At 36.5% G+C, this 21,727-nt stretch overlaps 1 protein-coding gene across 5 annotated transcripts in view; it reads right to left on the bottom strand.

Moving 5' to 3' along the window:
• Positions 1 to 1,860: 1,860 nt before the first annotated feature.
• The window catches only part of ODF2L (outer dense fiber of sperm tails 2 like), a 37,689-nt gene continuing 17,822 nt past the window's right edge, over positions 1,861 to 21,727 (bottom strand). For 2 of the 5 annotated variants that reach the window (XM_069094566.1, XM_069094564.1), the window contains 10 exons: positions 19,164 to 19,349; positions 17,405 to 17,514; positions 15,912 to 16,047; positions 14,566 to 14,676; positions 13,959 to 14,063; positions 11,143 to 11,301; positions 9,801 to 9,883; positions 9,544 to 9,706; positions 6,997 to 7,122; positions 1,861 to 2,404 (listed from right to left, as the gene is read on the bottom strand). In XM_069094566.1, coding sequence (XP_068950667.1) covers positions 2,276 to 2,404; positions 6,997 to 7,122; positions 9,544 to 9,706; positions 9,801 to 9,883; positions 11,143 to 11,301; positions 13,959 to 14,063; positions 14,566 to 14,676; positions 15,912 to 16,047; positions 17,405 to 17,514; positions 19,164 to 19,349 — 1,308 coding nt within the window. In that variant the 3' untranslated portion in view covers positions 1,861 to 2,275. Of the gene's footprint in view, positions 6,336 to 6,996; positions 7,123 to 9,543; positions 9,707 to 9,800; positions 9,884 to 11,142; positions 11,302 to 13,958; positions 14,064 to 14,565; positions 14,677 to 15,911; positions 16,048 to 17,404; positions 17,515 to 19,163; positions 19,350 to 21,727 lie in introns of all 5 variants that reach the window. The other 3 variants (XM_069094568.1, XM_069094567.1, XM_069094565.1) reach the window with 2 other exon arrangements.

Here is a 21,727-nt window from a genome sequence, read left to right as displayed (position 1 = left end):
GGCTAGATAGAGGGGACCCTCATTCATTAGGAGCCCAAGGCCCCAGTGGGATCTGCAGCACCAGGTCCAAGATGGAGGTTGGAACAAGAAGACATGTCGTGAAGACAACAAGAGTCTGGGTCACTCTAGATATAGAGAACTGCCACCAATCAGGAGACCCAGGGAAGGAGCAAGTTCAGCCTGTACTAGAATAACAATTTCCACTACAACACACCTGATAAATGTTCATCTACCTGTTGCTTGGAAAACTCTAAAAGAGGATTTCTAAAGCATCCCATTCTATTTTTCAAAAACTATATGCTCATGAGAATATACTCACAATTACTGTCTTTTACATTTTACAGGGCACTTTCCTTGCATATATGGGGAAACAGATTTAAAAGTTTAATGACTTGCCCAAGGTCACACAGTAAATGTCAGAGCCAAGATATAAACCATACCTCTTCGGAGTCCAAATCCAGAGCTTATTCAACCATGTTGACACTGGCATGCGTTTTGTTAAACTCAGATCAATGCAAGAAGAAAACTGTGGCACTCTCAAATGAAGGAACAAACTTGTTTTCAAATGCTACAATTAAATCTTTGTTGAAATTCTAAGGAAAGAATATGCAAGGCTTTTAATAACCTTCCTTTTTTTCTTTTGGCACTGTCATTTGAAATCGCCACAGCTAGTCTGGATAATGAACTAGAAATATTAAGTTACATTTTGGATAGAAATTCCTATTTTCTCAGCAAGAGCAGCTTAAAAGGAGAAGGTTTCTTATTCCAAATAGACACATGGAATTTTCGTTCATTTTTTTCTTCTAAGAAATGATTTTCATTAAAGTTTGGTTTGGCTCTTTTTTATAATCTGAAACAAGTAGATGTACATAATTGCCTTTTTTTTTTAACCTATCTATGTACAAAAGTTTTTAGGTCTTCTGTTTATCCAATGAAGGGGCACTAAAGATTGGAACTGAAAATGTCTTCTTCACTTTTGCAAAAACGCTCTGTAGCAAATATGCTTTAGGCAACGTGTCTTTGCTATTCCAGGAGTTCATGGGCTATAGAAAATTGTGCCAAAAATCTTGTAAGAATATAGCGGAGATCACTTGAAGAAAGAAGCATTTAGTCATGCCTCACAGTCATTAACAATGATGGATTTAGGAGCAGCTCTGTAATTCTGAGGTGGACCATGAACCTGTTTTGGCCAAGGAAGGACATAGATCAGAACCCACTGTCCTCATTAGGTCTAAATAACATCACCCTAATTCTCCTTTGAATACTCAAGAATTTAAGCTTTTTCTTACCTAGAGGATAAAATGACTGCCATAGGCTTAATTCCACAAATGAACAAGTGAATTGCCCCTACTGTACCAAACAGCATCACTAGTCCCCATAAGCCAGACTTTCAAGAGTATAATACTGTTCACAGGGTGAAAGGCATCAAATTATGGGAAAACCAAGTCCAAGTGTATGACCTACAGAAGCATAGAACTTGCTCTGTGGAAGACGGCATACTAAAATTTATTTTATAAAACAGGTGGGACAGACAGCATAACAGAGTGGAAGAACCCAGGGTCCCAATCTAGAACACCTGGCCTCAGCCAGTCCCCGCTCTGGGAGAGGCTTTCTTCCTCACCTAAGAAACAAGGATGATGATGCCTGCACCGATGTCTAACCTCTATAAAGAAAGCATGGACTCCAATACAACGCGTCATTTGTTATCACTGGTTGCTGACAATTCCAATTTTTTATATAAAATAGAGATTATAATGACAATTTTAGCACAAGTACAAAACAAAGTATTAAACTGAGCTGGGTTCAGGGATTTTCAACTATCTGTAAATTATATTATACTATAAACGCCAAAAACTAAAATCCAGACAAATGTTTCCTTTTTTATTATCAATACATTCAGCATTCAAATTCATAGCACTTGTGCATTTCCAATGTGTCTGAGACACACTGGGTCTAGGATCATTACAACTTAAAAAACAGCCTGAAAAGGAACTGAGCTACGTATTCATGAAATAGTATGATTCAGAACATCTGGAGCCAAAAGTAGTTCAACAGGTATGTATTCTCCAAATCAGGAAAAATGGTTAACAGTAATCTTGTTTTATCCAGTGTTACCCGAGTCATCGACTATCCTCCAATATTAGTGCATGGTCTCACCACAAACTCATAACACACTGATGTCACCGGTGCATAATGACAGTTTTTCAACCTAATCACTTTGGGGATCCATAGTAAAAATCAATACATACTGGGAGAGAATAAAATAAAAATTCTTTCATCCAAACATGGTTACATAAGAGTTTTTAACAAACTGCACATAATTCTGTATGCTCTCATTCTGATTCTCTGTCTTTTCAAGTCTATGTTGTATTTCTTTCAAACATATTTCTTGATGCTGCTCCTTCTAAATAAAAAAGTAAAAGACACATTAGTGACATAATTTATACCAAAAAATACAAGGTAACAAGGTTTACATCAGCAAAATGTGGGGAGGGGTGGCAGGGAGAGAATAGACCTTCAAATCTGCCGTGTTACTTGATTCATTTCCTATTAAACTCATTACAGTTTGTACACTTATATATAGTAGAAGCCCACTGTAACAGAATTTATTAAAACAAAGACTCAGTTACACCTGAGTTCTAGTTACATTCCCAAGATGAAATTAGACAAAGATAGGTTGGCTATCACTTTGCTGTTCAAGGACAGAAGTTTAATTTGTTCTCTGACGCTGGCATTATAAATGGGTTCCATTGCATACCTGACATTGCATTATTAGCATTTAGCATAATTTATACATTGTCAAAACCAGTCTATTCACTTTTCTTCAAAGTCTCTATTTTCTACCACAAGGGCAAATTAATGTATAATAAAACTACAGATTTTGTTTAGTTATCTATTCTTACCACTAAGACTATTTTCTTTTTTAGTATCTTCGCTTTATAACAGAAATTTCAAAATAAAAAATTTCCTTCATTTTTGAGCAGATCAAAGAACTATTTTTGTACTATTTACCACAGATTTATTAGGTATGAATGTACTTCAGAGGAAGAACAAGTTGCAGGAACAGCTAGATGTTAAATTTCTATTTTCAAATTCTGCCTTGACACTTAATAGTGCACTAACTGTGTGACCCTGGGCAAGTCACTATACTCCCAGCCTCGGCTTTCTCATCTGAAAAATGACGGTGATTAGGGGCATTTACCAAATCTTAAAATGCTATATAAATTCTCACAGTGACAATGGGGACATAAAGTCCACAGCTTCTAGAACATATCAAGTGATCAATTAATGTTTATGGAATCAAGCACCATTTACTTGTGTTTTGTAAAGTGGCTTCTCCACAACCAAACTCCTTAGATTCCACTCTAAGCCACAGAAAAGTTAAAAAATGGTAATAATTCTAAGAGTTTAATGAGGTAATCTCATATTCATTAAAAGAACTTCTCATAGTAAAACACTTCATCCCCAAACCCCTCAGTCCCATGAAGGTGAGAGTCAGTGTCCTGTAGACGGCCAGGGTCCTGTAAGCCACCTCTGGTACCAGCACAGCCATGGAGGGCTCAGGTCAGATCATAAAGGACTTGACAGTCAATGGCCTTCAGACAAGAGTTGTCACTGCCTCCACCTTTGGGCGGGCTCCTTGCCCTATGTTGTTAGTTCAGCTAAGGGTTAATAGAGACCAAAAAGAAGGGCGTCCGCTCAACTAGACCCTTTGAGCAACAGTGCTCTTCACCAATAAGTCTCCCTTAGTTCCAGGGCTCTCCCCTGTGAATACAGTTCTGTGGCATGCATGACAGCGTGTAAGGGCCTGTTTAGAAAAATCTGACCAAGACATCCTAGATTTCTCTGCTTTAATTTACTGACTATGAGAAGGCTCAAAGCAGATTCACAGCAGCTCATGTCCTTGTTAGTGTTACTGGAAGAAACCACCATCTTCTCATTCTCATAGCTCAACTGTCCTGTGTCCATGATTGCAGTTATCAGCAAGGACACTTAAACATTACTTTAATACAGTCAGCACTTAATTACTGAATGATCAAATCATCAAGAAATACACAATGACCTACTGTGTGTAAGGCACTGGGCACAGGTGATTCCAACATGAATAAGTACAAGAACCAGTCTCTAGCTTCAAGGAGTTTAGAAGTGGGAAATACATATAAAAATGCCAAGTAAGCAATTATTGATAGTCTGCCAAATGTCCACCAATGAGAATAAGAGACGTGGATAATATTTTTTAACAATTTTTAAACATATCTAGTCAATTTGTACCAAATGATGAAATAATATAAAATGTTTTAGCCTCATAAAATGTTTACCTGGAGCTTAGAAAAAATAGATAACATCATTTTGTCCATCTCGGTATATTTTCTGCTTTTTTTGGTAGCTTCATTTATATAAAACTAATACTTATTATTTTATATAGCAACTAGGAAATCAAATTAATAGTGATTAAGTTTAAAATTTAGGAAAGTGATGTTAAAATAATCAAAAATCATATAACCTTGGTCATGATGAAAATATTATTAACAGTTTTACTGATGATTCAATTAATAGAAAATCCTGAAAATCATTCAACTTTTGAATTTCTCAGTTTTTCATCTTTTTTACTCTAAGAAGGAAAGAGGAAGGGAAGGAGCAATATTATTTTTCCAGTACTGAGTATGATTAAGAGTTAAAGACAAAAACAATGACAAAAAGGGTTTGAAGGCACAATTAAGGAAAGGACTGGACTATCATTTGATGATAAATGAGAAGGAGGAGGAGGAGCTCAATAGTCACTGGGTGCTTGACTGGCATAGGGGAATAAATCACAAAAGAAAGTGGAAAAGAAAGAGTAGGTGTTCAAGATAAACCAAGTGAGGGTGGCCCAGACCAACCACATCCTCAGACGTGACTGTGGAGAAGGCACTGCCAGCTAGTGATATCTGAGCACCACAGGAGTGGAGAAGGGCAAATGTTCCAGGTTTCAAGAAAAGGTAAGACACTACAAACTTAGTCTACAAACTGGAAGCCAATGAGTCTTGTCTTTATTCCTAGTAAAGTTTGAGACCAGACCATTAAATAAATGTTTAGTAAACATCTAGAAAAGGAAATGGTTACTACAAAAACCAGTATGTCTTCATCAAGAACAGGTCATGACAATTATTTCCTTTTTTCACAGAGCTGCAAAACAGGAAGATCATGGAAATCAAGCAATCAGCACGTATCGAGTGTCTGCTACGTACTGTGGATATTATTTCCCTAGATCTTAGCAAACATCTTCTTGTCAGTGAGATGGAAAGCAGTAGGCTGATGACAACAAGATTATATGAATTCAGAGCCGGCTGAATGGCCAGACACCCAAAATACTCATCCATGAGTCCATGTCAACTTGGAAGGAGGTCTCTCTAACTGTAGGGTTCCGTGTCTGGCTCTATGCTAGCTAACAATTTTATCAGTGACTTGGACAAAGACACAGAGGATATGCTAACCAAATCTGCACAAGATATGGACTTAGGAAAGATTCCTAAAATGTTGGATAATGGAGTCAAGATCTCAGGAGTCTACAACATTGATGTGAATTGATGCAATTAAATAGGGATAAACATAAAATCTTACACCTGGGTTCAAAAAAATCAACTAAATAAGTATTCAACATGGGAAGGAGTGGTTAGAGATTAGTTTGTCTGAAAAAGATCTGGTAGTTAAAGAGGACTGACTACAAGCAATATGAGTTAGCAGTGGGATATGACAGCCAATGGAGATAATACAATCTTGGGTTGCTTTAAAGAGGCACAACCTCTAAGAATAATAAAGGGAATAGTCCTTCAGTACTCTGGTCAGACCATATCTGGAGTACTGAATTCTATTCATCGGTATCACGGTATAGGAAGGACAATGAGAAGTTATAGGAGAGAGAGAGCAACCATGAGGGTGAAGGGCCTGGAATCCAAGCCCCATAAAGATCTGTTGAAGGAAATGGGATGTTTAGCGTGGAGAAGTCACCAGAAAAACATGGCAGATGTTTTCAAGCGTCTGAAGGGTTACTATAAATAGACTCATTTTGGTAGCTCCAGAGGGCAGAACCAAGGGGAAGCAGTTGCAAAGAGGTGAATTTTGGCTTGGTGTCAGAAAAGACTGGCTAACAATTAGAGCCATTCAAAAGTGGTTGGGACTGCCATTAGAGTCAGTAGGCTCCCATCATTGAATGAAGTCTTCAAGCAGAGGCTGGACAACCACTTGTCAGGCATGCTGTGCTGCAGATTCCTGTCTGGGCACTGGCTGGACTAGACAGACATTGAGGTACTTTCCACCTCTAAAATCCTGTGGTTCTACGAGTTCTTCTCTGGTTCCTAGAAGAAAATAATGCAACAGCATTCTCTATGTCATCTCTAAGTAACTTCTCTTAAGTTAATCAAGTACAATGCTATGTATAAAAGGGTCTCATATAAACTGTTCCAATATTATTTCAAAGAAAAAAAAGACTGACTGGACAATGTTAGTATGATACCAGTATTTCAAGACAAAGCAAGGCAACCTATGTATTGCACAATCTATACATCTGTTTGAAACAAAAAGAAGTTAAAATATCCAAAACGTCTATTAGGCTATCCTGCTCATGTAATAATTAAGTAACTTCAACTTAGCACAATTTTTAAAAATTAATAAGGAATTGTTTATATTAAATATATAATTATCATGAAATGGCTACCATTTTAAAAAAAAGCAATATCCAGGGGAAAGTCCAGAACAGACATGTGAAAAGTATAATGGGTATTACTGAGAAAAGAGAATGGGAGAAAGCACAGCACAGTCATTTAAGCAAGGCCCTGACATCACACACTACTTTATTACAGGAGTAAATATACTGTTTTAATTATCACATTGTTAGCCCCAACTCTATTCACTACTTAGAAATATTTCATTCTACTAAATGTCTAAGTAAATTGTGCAAAGGTAACTGAAAAGTTTATTAATCTTCTACAATAAAAAATTAAACCATGCCATACTCACTGTACTCAATATGCACACAAGCTGGTTTTGTTCTTCATTTTTTTTCCTAAGCTCACTTTCGAGGTCTAATATTTTTGTTTGTAAAGCCTGCTCTCTGGATGTCATTTTCTCTATTTCTTCTGAAACCTGAAATTTTGGTAATAAAAGAAAATAATTATAGTTATATATTTATGATTACTTACTAACAACTTAAACAATTTAAAAGCCTATTTTAATTGCTATTCATTATATTTCAACATCATGTTGAAGTTAAATAATTTGTCTTGATGGGGAAAAGTATAAACCAAGATTAGCTAACCAGTCAGATAAATATTATTTTTCCTTGAGCTACGACTTAAGCATTATAGCTGTCCTATGGATATTTTAAGCTACCTGTGGGCTGGGACCATGTCATATTTATTTTATGCCTCAAAATGCTTAACAAAAAACTAGATACTTAATATTTTGGGAAATAATCATTTCCCTTTAACAAGCATTTATTTTTAAACATTTATGCAAAGAAACTTGTTTAATTATACAATCTGACAAAACTGAATTTGTGGGGAATAGATAAACTTTTATAATAGAAAAAATTAATTAGACCTATGATATAACTTTCTACTAACTGAATTATTTTCTGAATATTCTTAACTATATGTTCAAATTTTAATTTTCTGACATTTTATAATTTCTGTTAGTGCAAATAACAAATTCTATGAAGTATTTGCATAATTCAATTCACACTATTCAAAGTTATATATGAAATAAAGCGATTAGTTTCATCTTATTATAAGTATGTGGGATAAAATTGAATGTGATGTCACAGAATTCATCATTTGCACTAATTGGGTCACCTAGGAACTAAACGAGAGGAAGAAAAAGTAGACTGACTAAATAGCACTGGAACCATCCTAATGTCAGGAAAAAGCAAGGGGGTCCTCTGGCTCACTGTAGGAACAAACTGTGCAGGACTTTTGAGAGAACAAGGACAAAAGCACCATCAGATGGACAGGCTTGGATGAGTCATAATTAGCACTGCTAGAAGAAATTCCTGAATCAGTGAGATCAGGGAATCACTGGAGTATGTTGGTTAATATGTAAATGTTTTGTATGATTTCACATGTATAAGTGGTATCACACTGCCTGCCTTCTCAACGGGTCGGGGAGGGGCAGGAGGGAGAAGTTAGAACTCGAAGTTATTTTTAAAGTTAATATTAAAAATAAAAAATAAACTTAAAGTAAACATAGCTCACACTAGTAAGCTTATCTCTGATTTGACATTGGCAGCTGCTTTTTAGTACATGACAATATCTGTGACATCTGTCCATGCAGAATTAAGAGGTAGGGAGGTAGCATAAGGGATGGAGCGCTGGACCTGGAGTCAGAAGAGCCGAGCTCAATGCTGCTTCAGATACTTCCTAGTTGCTCTAACTTAACTTTTTAAACTTCTGCTTCCATCTATAAAATGGGAATAATAGTATCATCTACCTTCCAGAATCATTTTAAGGATAAAATGAAACATTCATAAAGCACTATGCAAATCTTAAAGCATTCTATAAATGCTGGTTATCATCATCATTATTATTATTACTGAATTAACTAAGCACAGTCTCCTATAGGCAACTCAAATCAGAGGCTTAGGATTGTAACTAGAGAGGTTGCCACTAGATGGCAATGTTGGCATATCAGGTATCAGCAAATTCTTTCTGGATGATAGACTGTCAGTTTCTTTTTAAATCATTATATAACTACATAATCTTTAATCAGTTATTTACAAAGCTGTTTAAAGAAACAATTTGAAGAGCACATGATTTCCCGACTTCCTTTGTCACTAAGCTAGTTCAATAATGGGTTAGCTGTGATATGGCCACCAAAAGAGCTAATACAATCGGGCTGGCTGATGATCACGGTCCTCTTTGAGAATGAAGGACAAACCACAATAGCGACAACCATGATGATGCCACCGCCCGCTTCTCTCATTAGCCCACATACAGAGTATTGTGTCCAGTGCTGGGCAACAGTGAAGAAGCTGGAGAATGCTCAGAGAAGGACAACGAGCTCGCAGCCGTCACATGAAGCCTGGCTGAAGAACTGGGGACATTAAGTGTGAGGAAGAGAAGACTTGACAGATGCTACCAGGTACTGCAAGGGCTGTCAGCGCAGATTCCTTCCGGGTTTTGGTTGGACCAGACGGCCACTGAGGTCCCTTCCAACTCTCAAATGCTAGTGATTGTCATACAATACAGACTACATCATGTAGAAACCTTCACTGATGGCTACAGAGACTTAGTAGTATAGATCCAATTATAGCAGACTGTAATTTGGGCATAGTGACCAATCAGGGAGTTCAACAAAACTGCCTCCAGCCTCTGCTGTCTCTTCTCTCTGCCTTCTCATGCTCCCGGCCACAGCATCACTTTGCTAACTACAGCCCTGGCCCAAAGGCTTTCCCAAAGCAGCCTGGTGTGTGGGAGATGAAACACAGAAATGGAACTGTATCCCTCACCTTGTTATCAGCTTAATAACAATATGAGAACATATAGAAAAAGGAAGAAATTCTATCTGTACCTTTTGTCTTCCTTCTTCTAAAGCGACTTCCAGCTGCCGTGCCAAGGCATTGTACTCTGCAGATTTCTCTTTAAATTTAAATTTGTTTTTCTTCAGGTACTCTTCTTGGCTTGCTGCCTTCCTTTCAAGCTTTTCATTTTCTGCACCCATCTGTTCTAATTTGCTTTTTCCCCCCAGAAAACATGAATTTATGAAATTATAGTAAAAATAAAACTGATTAAAAATTAAAACTGATTATAAATCAATGTCATACTTACTGTTTAAGGTTATCACATTTCAACTTGGAATTATTTTCCTCTTCCAAAGAAAATGTTTTCAAAAGGCTCTGATTATCATCAATCTACAAAAAGGGGAAACATCTATTTTTACCTTTGTTTGCTTTTCTCATCAACTTCTTATGATTTCAACTTATTTCACAAAAAGTTTCAATATATGCATAAGAAGTAGATCAGTATTTTCCCAACTTCACAGATAGAAAATTAATGCTTCTGAGAAAGTGTGCAATTAGTGAAATTTCTACTCTCCAGGTCGGGTCTTCTGTCACTCAGTTCCTAAGACTACTGGTAGCATAACAGGGAGGGCGTTGGGCCTAGAGTCAGGAAGACCTGAGTTCAAATCCAGTGTGCAAGTGACTTAATTTAGCCATGTGATGTGGCTGCCAAAAAGTTAATGCAATTGGGCTGTGCTGACAGGTACAACATCCACAAAGAGAAAAGTGATGATGCCCCATACTTTATCCTCATTTGACCACATCTGGAGTACTGTGTTCAGTTATTATGATAACTCTCGTCTCCCAATCTGTTTCCTCAGCTACAAAATGGTGATAATAATAGCACCTATTTTCCAAGGTTATTGTGAGGATCAAATAAAAGAATATTGTAAAGCATCTAGCGAAGTGCCTGGTAGATACAGTAAATGACATATAAATGCACATTCCCTTTCCCTCACTCCTTCCCCACTATTATGCTAGTTCTACCACTAGTTTCAGATAATATAACTTATAGGAAAACTTATTTTTGAAATTTTAACTCAAATAGGCAAACAATTTTTTGTGTGTGTTCTTTCAAGAGGTAATTCAGAATTTTAAATTATATTTGGGAAAGTAAGTATGACCTTCAAATAAGGTCATTAAAAGTTAATAAAGATATGCTGTTACTACAGCATCCCTTTGAGAAATCTGTGATAATAATGCCAAAGGATGAAATAAAATTTGTAATCTGATTCTTAGGCACGATCTATTTAATTGTTGAGAACATTTAAGTTTAATTATTTGCTAAAACAATTTAGATTAATAAAGACTTGGAAGTTTAGACCAATATCAAAGTTCTACTCCTACAATCACAATTTCCCCAAACCTGTCAATTTATAAGTTAAAACATTTTAACAGCTGTAATTACTAAATAATATCAATCTATTATTTCCCTATTCAAAACAGAATTCTCAATAGTCTACAGAAGAATATAGTATCTACATGACAAGCAGATTCTTTAGAGAGTGTAAGCTCCAAAGTCCTGACATGAGTGCCCTCAACTGGTGAACTCATTCCCAAGCCTTCTTTACACATGCTCCTAGAGATACACCCCCATCTTCACTAAGCACCTGACTCCGTAGCTCATGGATGGTTTGGGACTGGTCTGTGTATTTCCCTTTGCAGTAGAGGAGTCTCTCCTGACAGTCCAGCAGCTTCATCTCAGCCCCCTCCAGTAAACCATGAATTTGTTCTAACTCCTTCGAATGTGACTCCATCTGGCCCCTCACCTGAGCAGCATCATTGAGAAAAGTAAGTACAAGAAGACACACTGAACATTAATATTAGTCTTCCTCAAAATATAGATAATAAACACTTTTGATGTACAGTTTTTATTACAGCATTTCATTTTTTAAAAATAAGCATATAAATACAAGTGTGATGAAACTTTTCAACTTGAATTCCATTAAATAAGAATTGATAATAATGTTTTAGTTTCTCAATATACTTTCAAATGCACTATCTCATTTGATCTCAACATCCACCATTTCAAGGACATCTTATTCCCATTTATTCACATGTTAACATATGGCCTTCAGGTTTACAAAGTGCTTTTCTCCCAACAATGATAACTGACATTTATACAGGTTTTAAAGCTTATGAAGCTTTCTATGTACAACCACATGAGGCTGACATTATTACTCCTATTTTATAAATCTCAAAACTGAGATACAGAAAGGTTAAGTGGAACTTTCACATAGCCAATAACTATTGGAACTAGCAAGGTTTTAACAAATGTCTCCTGTTTTACACTTAGAGGTAAAAATAATCATTATAAAATATCATTACTCATTACATCAAGAGACTGCTGTGCTTTTGTTTGCTATTAAGGTAACAAAAGTGCATTTCTTAGGAATATTCTATTATTAAAACTTTTTGCTGTATTCAACCAGACTTCACTCAGCTGGGTTACTGAGGTTTCAGTAGATTGGCTGCAAGGTGGTTAACAGACCTTTACTAGGACCTATTTTCACCTCTTTCGTTACTCCATACTACCTTCTGCTATTTGATGTAAACACTGTTGTGGTTCCTGTGTGGACAGTGAGGCCAGAGACATCAAGAAGCAACAAGGGTGGCCATGGAGAGTCAGCATCTGGAATATTGTTACTTAAAGGTGTGGTATTTAGAAACAAAGAGCAAGACAGCTAGCTGGTCTCTCTTCTCTGACACATCAAGGGCTGAAGCAGACAGTCACACAGATCTGGGATGAGATTTCTGAAGGACCCATGGCCACTATATAACACCCAGTAATCTTCATTAAGAAGAATACAGCTGGGATCAGTTTAACACATATTTGTTAAATTAATATTATATGCAAAATATTATGCTAGGTGATGGTGGATTTGTATTCCCAAGTCGTGGGGATCTAGATGGCTTAGGAAGTTCTTTATCCTCAAACCATGGCAAATGTCAAGGGAGATACAAAGTTGGTGAGGACAGAAAAAGAAGTGGCTAATATGAAACCACACTGTGACTTCAAGGTTTTCTGCACATGTGACACTGTCTGAAAGCCCCTGGCTTCTACCTTGCGCTCCCCACGAGTTTGTCTACAGTGCTGCCTGACAGAGCAGACGGGAACCTGCAGGCACGATCCTGAGCTGACTTCTCTCCCCTCCTCATACATACCCAACACTGAGGTCCTTTATCAAGCTCACCTGCCAAGCATTCAAACTCTACTGCAGACAGCACAGTTCGATGGACTGGCCACATTGTTTGAATGCCAAATGTGCACTTGCCTAAGAGATTATTTTTATGGAGAACTCCTACAAGGCAGGTGCTCACACAGAGGTCAGAAGTGACACAAAGACACTCTCAAGGTCTCTCTGAAGAACTCTGGAATTGATTGTGAGACATGGGAGACACTGGCACAGGACCATCAAGCATGGTGTGCCCACATCAGAAAAGGTGCCTGCTCTATGAGCAAAGCAGAACTGCAGTAGCTCCAAAGAGACTTGAGATGTGAAAACTTAGAGGCATCTCCACTCCAAACGTTCATGAGGCCTATGTGTGCCTGACCTGTGGTGGAGTATTCCAAGCTCACATTGGTCTGATCAACCACTGGGCTGGACACACTGTACCTCAACTCCAACATGGTGATGTCATTTTGATCCTCTTCAAGCATGATGGACACCAACCCACCAACATGGAAAATGGAATTTTTCATGAGAGAGAAAATACTTAGCAGAGTACTCTCCAATCTTTCATTCCCTCTTCTATCCTCAAGCCACCTCTTCAATCCCCTCATTCCCCCTCTCAGAAAAGGACCTTCTCCTGGCATGACATCCTGAACAAAGTGAGGCCATCAATCAACAGCATGGACGAGCTGATGTGTGCCAAGGACTGAGCTGGACACTAGAAAAAGAGATTACATCTGACCAGGTGGAGTATGGGTTCTCAATTAAGTCAATATAGGATCTAATGTAAATACTAAGCTATGGGTCGGAGAATGATAGGGCAATCTGGAAGATTCTCTTAAAAGAGACAGCAATAAAAAGCGGAGGACCAAATGGAGCTGGAGGGTGGCTGCTCTCCCTCAATACCAATTCATCATGATTTGCATTGGGAGAAGGGATCAACCTGCGGCTAATCTGACAATAAGCCACTCCAAAGGAAGCTAGGCCAGTCATCAAAGGGCAGATACGTTTATGACACAATATGCCACTGGGAAGATTAATTCCAAAGAAAAAAATCATTGATGAAATATGTAATTTAGGCCTACACAGAACAACATCAATTCAGGGAAGAAGTCTCCTCTTGCAAATGTTAGTAACAGACCATTTCTAGATACAGGTTGAAGAAAAGACATTTTAATCATTACAAATGTGACTTTACAGCCATGCAAACACGCCACCCACAAATGCAGTATGATTTCTATACTGAAGCTTACCTCCTCCAATGCTGACTTTTTGTTTTGTGTTATTAGGTTTTTTTCAGAGACCAGTTTTTGATGTCTGCTTTTCACATCTTCAACCGCCTTTTGTAACTTTTGTACCTAAAGATACACTATGTTAGTTACACCACCAACATTGTCACTTCTTCTCTGAATCACCATAATTCTGATAAATATGTCTGATAATCAGGATCATCGGCACAATAAGAAGTCCTAATTTCAGTCAAGTGATAAATCATCTTCCAGTTACAGTCTTCCTATCCCAAGGAGTATACCCCTCTCGCGTGTGGCTCTTCATCCACTATGATTTCCCTCAAGAAAGCCACCAGGCTCACATGTTAACCTCTCATTTCTATGCTGATAACTCCTAAGTCTCTACCCTTACCGTCTGCTGCTTACTGGAGCTGAGTTATAGTTACACTAATGTTGATAATAATCTTGGGTGTCAGGGAATAGGAAAACAAATATTTAAATAACATAATAGGTAATAATGAAGTATTCTCAACTTTTTTTCATTTCTTAATAATAGACCTGGGTGTTTGGTGTGGATACTGACATATCAGACAGACAACTTCCAAAAACATAAAATACACACAATAATCACCTGAGATGTATACACTTCAACAAGGGCTTTCTGCTTTTTCTCCACTTCTTGTAATTCCAAGCGTTCATTTTCAACTGAAATAACTTTTTCCTCCAAATCAGCAAGTGTCATCTACCAAGGAATACATATGTAATATATATCTCATAAATAACTTTGAACGCTAATACCTGTATAATGTGGAATAATATAAAATACAATAACTCAATAATGAAGCTGTTCTTTTTTTAATAAATCTGATATTTCACTGCTCATGGGAGCTGCTTCTTCACTGGTTGGGCAGGTATGTTTGAATTAAAAAGCCAAGGCAGAAGTTGTCAATGTAACAGAAAAACAGAAGTGAAAGAGCATAGTATTTTTTTTGACTGTCTTTGATGGCAGACATGACTATGAAAATGCCTATCATTGCCTATCCCTGATCGACAAATATAGCAACACTTTAATACGTGATATATAATTATAATGGCCAATTAATGCTAAGTAGTGAATAGTGACCTATCAAGGAGAAATTTTCGGGAAAGTGAATGTGAATAATAAAAAATTAAAATGTGCAAACTTAGTAATACTAGCTGATATTAACGTAGTACCTTAACATATGTTGTTTGAGCCTCACAACAAGGTTAAATGTTACTATTTTCTCTAAGAGCAAAAAAAAAAAAACGAGATTTCCTTAGTCAAAAGAAACCTACTCTATTAAAAAGTTAACTTCAAAACAAATTTAAATATGGGGAGGCAGGGGGAGTATTTTTCTAGTATTTTTTTCTAGAACTAAGTGAGATTTCTTTTTTCTCAATGATATTATATTATTACAAATCATAACTCTTAGAAGATTTTGAATTGCAAGTTGCCCAGAGAGCAATGGAAAAACACATAGATGTAAGCAGGCTGTGAGATGTGACCAGTGACAAACTGTTCTTAAGAAGTATTTATCTTGGAGGATAAAATGCTCCAAGAGCTAACTTTATATTATGCTTTATGGTTTGCTAAGAACTTTACAGGCATTATTTTATCTGATCCTCACCATAAGTCATGAGACACCATAAATCTTATTATCCCCATTTTTTAAATGAGGATACAGAGGTGCAGGTAGGGCGAGTTACCCAAGATGATAGAACCAGTGACAGAACCAGGACTCAAACTCGGTTCTCTTCTAACGACAAACTAGTGCATGTCTTTCTACACTAGAGCTTTCTTTGTATTCATACATATGTATAAAACTACATTCATGTTTCTTAATCAACAGAAAGGTATTCTATCAGTTCTTCTGTTAACATGTACTCATAAACAGAAAATGAGATGAGAGCATTTATCTATATGTAATCTAACTCTAGTTGTGTGTGTTATTGTACCTTTAATTTTTCATTCTCAAGAAGAATGCTTTCATTTTCTGAATCACTCGAGTGAAGTTTTCTAAGAAAATTTTCATTGGTATTTCTTCCAGGATCTTCCTTCTTGTGTTGGTCTTCCAAAAGATTTATGATTTTCCTTTATGAAATGATCAATTTTATATAAATTATTAGAGGTATGTAGATATAATAGTTCAAATTAGCTATAATTAAAATCAATCCAATAGTGTCATTTTAAAAGATGAAAATATAAAATGATAATGAATTGTAGCAATCTTGAACACTGAAAATTATTATATTTTTTAATCAGTGCTTTTATTGCTGTAGAGAATTCAGTATGGAAACTCTCTCTATAAAAACAGACTGGCATCAGCCCTGAAGCTTAGCAAGCAGGTGGAAGGCACTGAAAGATTAAGTGATCTGCACAGGGTCACGGAGCTTGACCGACTCAGAGGCAGGGCTTAAAGATCTTTCTGACTCTGAAACCAGTTCTCCATCCACCACCCCAGTGCCTGTCTCAATGTATGGTTCTCCATTCCCTATGCCAAGACAGCCAGAATAGAAAGGACTAAATAGGAGACACCGGAGTCAGGGAGAGACATCTGAAAGAAGTTCTGGCATGACTATACTCAACCATGTGTACCTCTTTTATTGAAGTTAAATTCTTCTTCTCTTCCTTTTTCCTGTATTTTTCCTTTCCCTATTTTCCTTCTCTCCTGACTATATCAAATACCCCAAAGTGTAACTTAACTCAGAGGCTAGAGAATACTAATCCTGTATGATTTCAAAATGAATATATGCAGCACTCCCTTTTCTATTTAATAAAAAGTATATAAATGGCTTCTATATCTTTATGCACTAATCCTTGTGCATAAAATAAAGCTCTGGAGTTTTCTCCCCAAACACTATATGATAAATTTAAATATGTAAAATGACCATATAACAACTGACCACTACAGTTTATAAAAGCAATAGTCATAATTTCAGTGATATGACAAAATAAGAACATAGAGGAAAAAATTTTAAATGAAAAAGGTAATGTTTAGTTTTAAATTCTATTAGTTTATTCATTTCAATTATGCTCCCAAATTATAAAAATATCCATTGTGTATTTTTCTTTTAGAGTTTTATTCAGTTGCATAAAGTATTTCAGATCTTATTTGTTTTTATGTGAAGAGAATTCACTGTATTAATTATAAATTATGATACACTGATATTGTTATATAAAGAGAAAAAGATTATTTCAGCTCTATAGGACAAAGTATTAATACACACATCTATTTCCAATAATATTCAAATGTAAATACTGTTTGAAAACAAATACAACTGTTAACTCACTATTAATCATTTGACGAATTTTCTCAGGTGGATATATTATATAGGGAAAAGATTAAAAAAAAATTTTTATCCCATGCAGTCCCACAAAATCATTAACAAATCCTTTAAAATGGGCAAGAAATGAAAATATGTCTTATTAAGTAGTACATTTTTCTTACTTTTTCAGAGTTTCAATCTGGACCTCCAAATCTGTCTTTTCTTCTACAGCTTTCTCATAATGACTTTTCCAGGCAAGGGAAGCTGAAAGTGCTTCAGACAATTTGGCTTCCTAAAAAATGCACAAAGTATTTATTATGTAACTTAAGAACTATGTATTTTGTTCAGGTCCCTAAACACAAATGAAATATAATTTAAGGAAATAAATTCATTCTATGAAGTAGCAAACTTTAGAATGTAAAAATATCCATTTCAGTATATATCATCTTTGGAAAAAAGTTTTAAAATCAACTTTAATCGAAACACCAAACAACACAATTATTTACCTTGGGATTTTCCTCTGAGTGTAGACCTATCATTTAAAAAGTCACAATGTTTACTTATATTAACACAGATAGTAAGTCACATTTTTAAAAGTGTTAGAATCCTGCCTCAGACACTTAACAGCCAAGTGACCCTGGGCCTCTCCCAGCTTCAGGCTCCTCATCTGTAAAATACGGATAATAACAGAACTTACTTCATTGGGCTATTATGAGGACCAACTGAGATAATATATGTAAAGTGCTTTGCAAACTGATATATAAATGTCATCTTTTATTCAAAATCATAGATAATTGTCTGAATAACACAGGGAAGACAGGGCAGAGCTCCACCTCTAGCTTTTCAGTTCCACCCTAGGGTCACTTTGGGCTCCCTTACCCTGAAGGTTTAAAACCACTAACTCTTCCACTAACCACTAACAGGAAGAAAGGTGTGGGAGTGGCTGAAGGGCTAAGCTCTGATCTCCCTGCCACTACACCAAAGCAGCTCTATGGAGGCATTTCTCAGAGGCTCATGAGTGACCCAGACCACTGGATTCCCTTCTACTTCGCTGTGGCAAAAACAGGAATTATCAATTGAAACCAATGTTGAACACAGCCAAGGATCTTTTTGTCCACCTCAGGGAATGTGGTTTATGCCTCGGTTTAATCAAAGTCACAATATAAAGAATGACACTAATCAGGATTATTATGCGTTATCTCACTATCCTTATAATCTTACCAGAACAGAGATGCATATGAGGAACTTTAGAAATCATATAGTCAAATTTTATAGATGAGGAAACTGAGATCCAAAAAGGTAAAGACCACACAGGTAGTAAATAGCAGAAACAAATTCTAATCCAGGTCTGCTGGCTTTTCTGGGGACATCAAATTTTCATGAAATGTGATTATAATGCTAATCACTGAAAACTGGGGCTAAGTACATCACAAAATTTTAGTAATACTAACAATTACAAATATTAAATAGCAAATGTTTAAACAAACATAATAGCAAAAAAAAAACTGCCCAGCCCCAAGTTCATTTTTTTCACACACTTTTCACATTGCACACATTTTTTCACCTTTCATCAAAAACACCTTTTGGTGTTTTTGATCTCTGCATAATATTATGTTGACCCAGAGACTAAGTGAACTACTTATATGTGAATATAATCTAAAAGGCTCAGGCAATAATTAGCTTGGATTTTTATGCTAGTTTTAAAAAGAAAAAAGACTAAGACAAAAAATTTGTAGGAAAATGGTGAAGCACTATGGTTTTTCATATTGTTAAAAAATGATGAATAAAAGATGGTTTCGTTTCCATAAATGCAAACTGTTCCAGGCTTGAAGATGGTCAAATCCAACCAGCTCATCAAAAATGAAGGGTCATCACCATGAAGTAATTTCAACATAGTCTTAAAGAGGTAAACTGAAGTTTTTATAAACTGCTGTCACTCACCCGATCTCTAATCTGAGAAGTCAGATCTTCAATATTTGCTGTAAAAGAGTCAGCTCTTTCTTTGCAAACTTTAGATGCTTTTTTCAAGGCAATTTTCTTTTGCTCATTTGTTTGCTTCAGGGTAACAACTTGCTGCTCATATGTTTTCAATTGTAGCTTCCACTCAGCTATCTCAGATTTTAAGTTCTGTAAAAAAACAGTTGATCAATAACTGATACACGAAATATCAATATTTAACAAATGAGAAATCAAACTAGCTTACAGTACAAAAGAAACATAGTTAACAAATGTCAATTACTTTATAATGCAATTATTGCTAATTCTTATAGTAAAAAAGCCACAAATCCCTTATGAGAAATATTAATACTAATGTTTAAAATGCAAAATGAGACATACATTTTAGGAAATGGATAATATGAAATCTGTTTTGCTGAACTGTGAATATTTATAAGGGTTTGTTTTTATTTTATTTTTATTGTTCAGTTTGGAAGTGAGGGATGGAGACCAGATAATCGATGAGTTGAAAATAAATTTTAAAATGCAAAAAATAAATACTTTCAACAGAGGCCACAGAGAACCAGCTAAACCATATCATCCTGAGCGCTGATTAAACTTGAAGGGGGAAACAATGAAACTTCAGAGATGACAAATCTAACATTTTTTAAACAATTTATTACCAGAAACAAAGGTAGAATCCCTAACTTTAGACTGTCACTTCTGTCCCTGCTAGATGAAAGGAGATGATGGCAAGGGTGCCTACGTTTTCACCGCATACTGCTACTCTTTCCACATGCCTTCTATTAACAATACTCTTCATTCCTGCGTGCATCTAACACTTGCCCACAAATAGTCTCTTTACTAACAACAATATTGGCCCAGGAGGGCCTTTCACTCCCTGTAGCAGCAAGCACCCCGGCATCCTCAGGGTTTGCTGCTACCACAGGTTCTTGGATCTGCTTTGTTAAAGGAAAGCAACTCAAAATGGGTTAACAAGCTTACTTTAATCTGTCAGACATATATCGTTTACCTTGTTCAGGAGAAAAGGTCAGCACCCCAAACTTCAAAGTATACAGGCAGAATTATCAAGACAGAAACAGATCAAGTAGACAGATTTCCAAACTGTCCAACCACTACATCCATACCCAGTCAATATCTGGGTTTCCACATCTGGGTTTTTCAAAGCCGGGGAGGCTCTGGACAACGGCTTCCCAGAATCCACATCAAATCACAGAACACTTCTCAAAGTGAGCCCCCAAAACAAAGCCTCAAATCAGGGTTTATATACCCTTCTCCTGGCTCAGAGAATGTAACAACCTTATTGACTCACTGGCCAATCAAGAAGTATCGACTGAAAAACAAGCCTCCCACCCCAGGTTTCAGGTGCACTTTAGCCTAGGGGCAGGGAAGATCTTCCAAATTTGCATTCCCATTACACTCCCTCACCTCAGACCAAGATTCTGATATGTGTCCAAGAACGGTTTCCCTACCTGGGTTTTTCAGAATCGTGGTTTCCCCTCTCCTTCAGGGGACTTCACAAGAGGCTCTTAGAACTGCTACCATGAATCTGGGGCAGACCCTGAGATGGAGCAAGAACTGTCAGCTATGAGCCTGCAGTCACTGGGCCCAAACAGCAGGAGGCGGCAGGAGGATATGAATGTTCTTCTGACAAGGCTGGTTCTACAGTCCCAACTATAACAGTCACTAGTTCTAGGTCTTGGATTTACATGGCAGCCAGTGTTTAACAGTGTGAGCCATTGTGAAGCCTCCTCAGCTGAGAGAGGAATGGCTCCCGAGGCTGGGAAACTTAATGCTGCTGAGCCTTAGTTACTTCTTCTGCAAAATGGGGGGTCAAACTAAGATATCCTCTAAGTGCCTTTCCTACTTTAAATCCTACTATCCTATGAGGATTAAGTGGAAAATACCAGGAATGTAGGGTTAGTTCAATATCAAGAAAAGTGTAGACTACATTAATATCAAAACCAGTAAGAATCACATGATAATACCAATAGATGCAGAAAAGGCTATTGTCCATGAGACACAATGCCTGTTACTGACACCAAAGCTAAAAAGGAAAGAGATAAACGGACCTTTCCTTAACATGATATGGCAACTATTTAAAACTAAAAACCAATGTTATATGTAACAAACTAGAGGCACTTCTAAAAATTTAATTTATGTGTGAATATAGTCTAAAAATCTCAGACAATAATCAGCTTGGATTTAAGGTGAAAAGAAAAGATGTCCATTACCACCACTATTATTTAACACAGTGCCAGAAATGCTAGCTATAGCAAGAAATACAAGAAAAAGATACCAAGAGAATAAGTATAGTAAAAGTGGAAACGAAATTAACTCTTTTTGCAGGCAAAACATAGAAAACCCTAGAGTCAGGTAAAAATGAGCTGAAATCATAACTTCTGTACAGTTGCAAGATATAAAATAAGCCCACACAAATCACTAGCATTCTACATACTACCAACAAAACCCACCATAAATATAGATAAAGAGAAATTAAATTTAAAATAACTGTAGAATGTATAGAATACTTAGGAGTCCACCTACCA

This window comes from Petaurus breviceps, unplaced genomic scaffold (genome assembly GCF_028583685.1).
Source record: "Petaurus breviceps papuanus isolate PSGF00001 unplaced genomic scaffold, PetGlider_PUasm1.0 220, whole genome shotgun sequence".
Lineage (NCBI taxonomy): Eukaryota > Metazoa > Chordata > Mammalia > Diprotodontia > Petauridae > Petaurus > Petaurus breviceps.
Note: the sequence above shows the minus strand (reverse complement) of the source record. Positions and strands in the feature narration are given on the sequence as shown.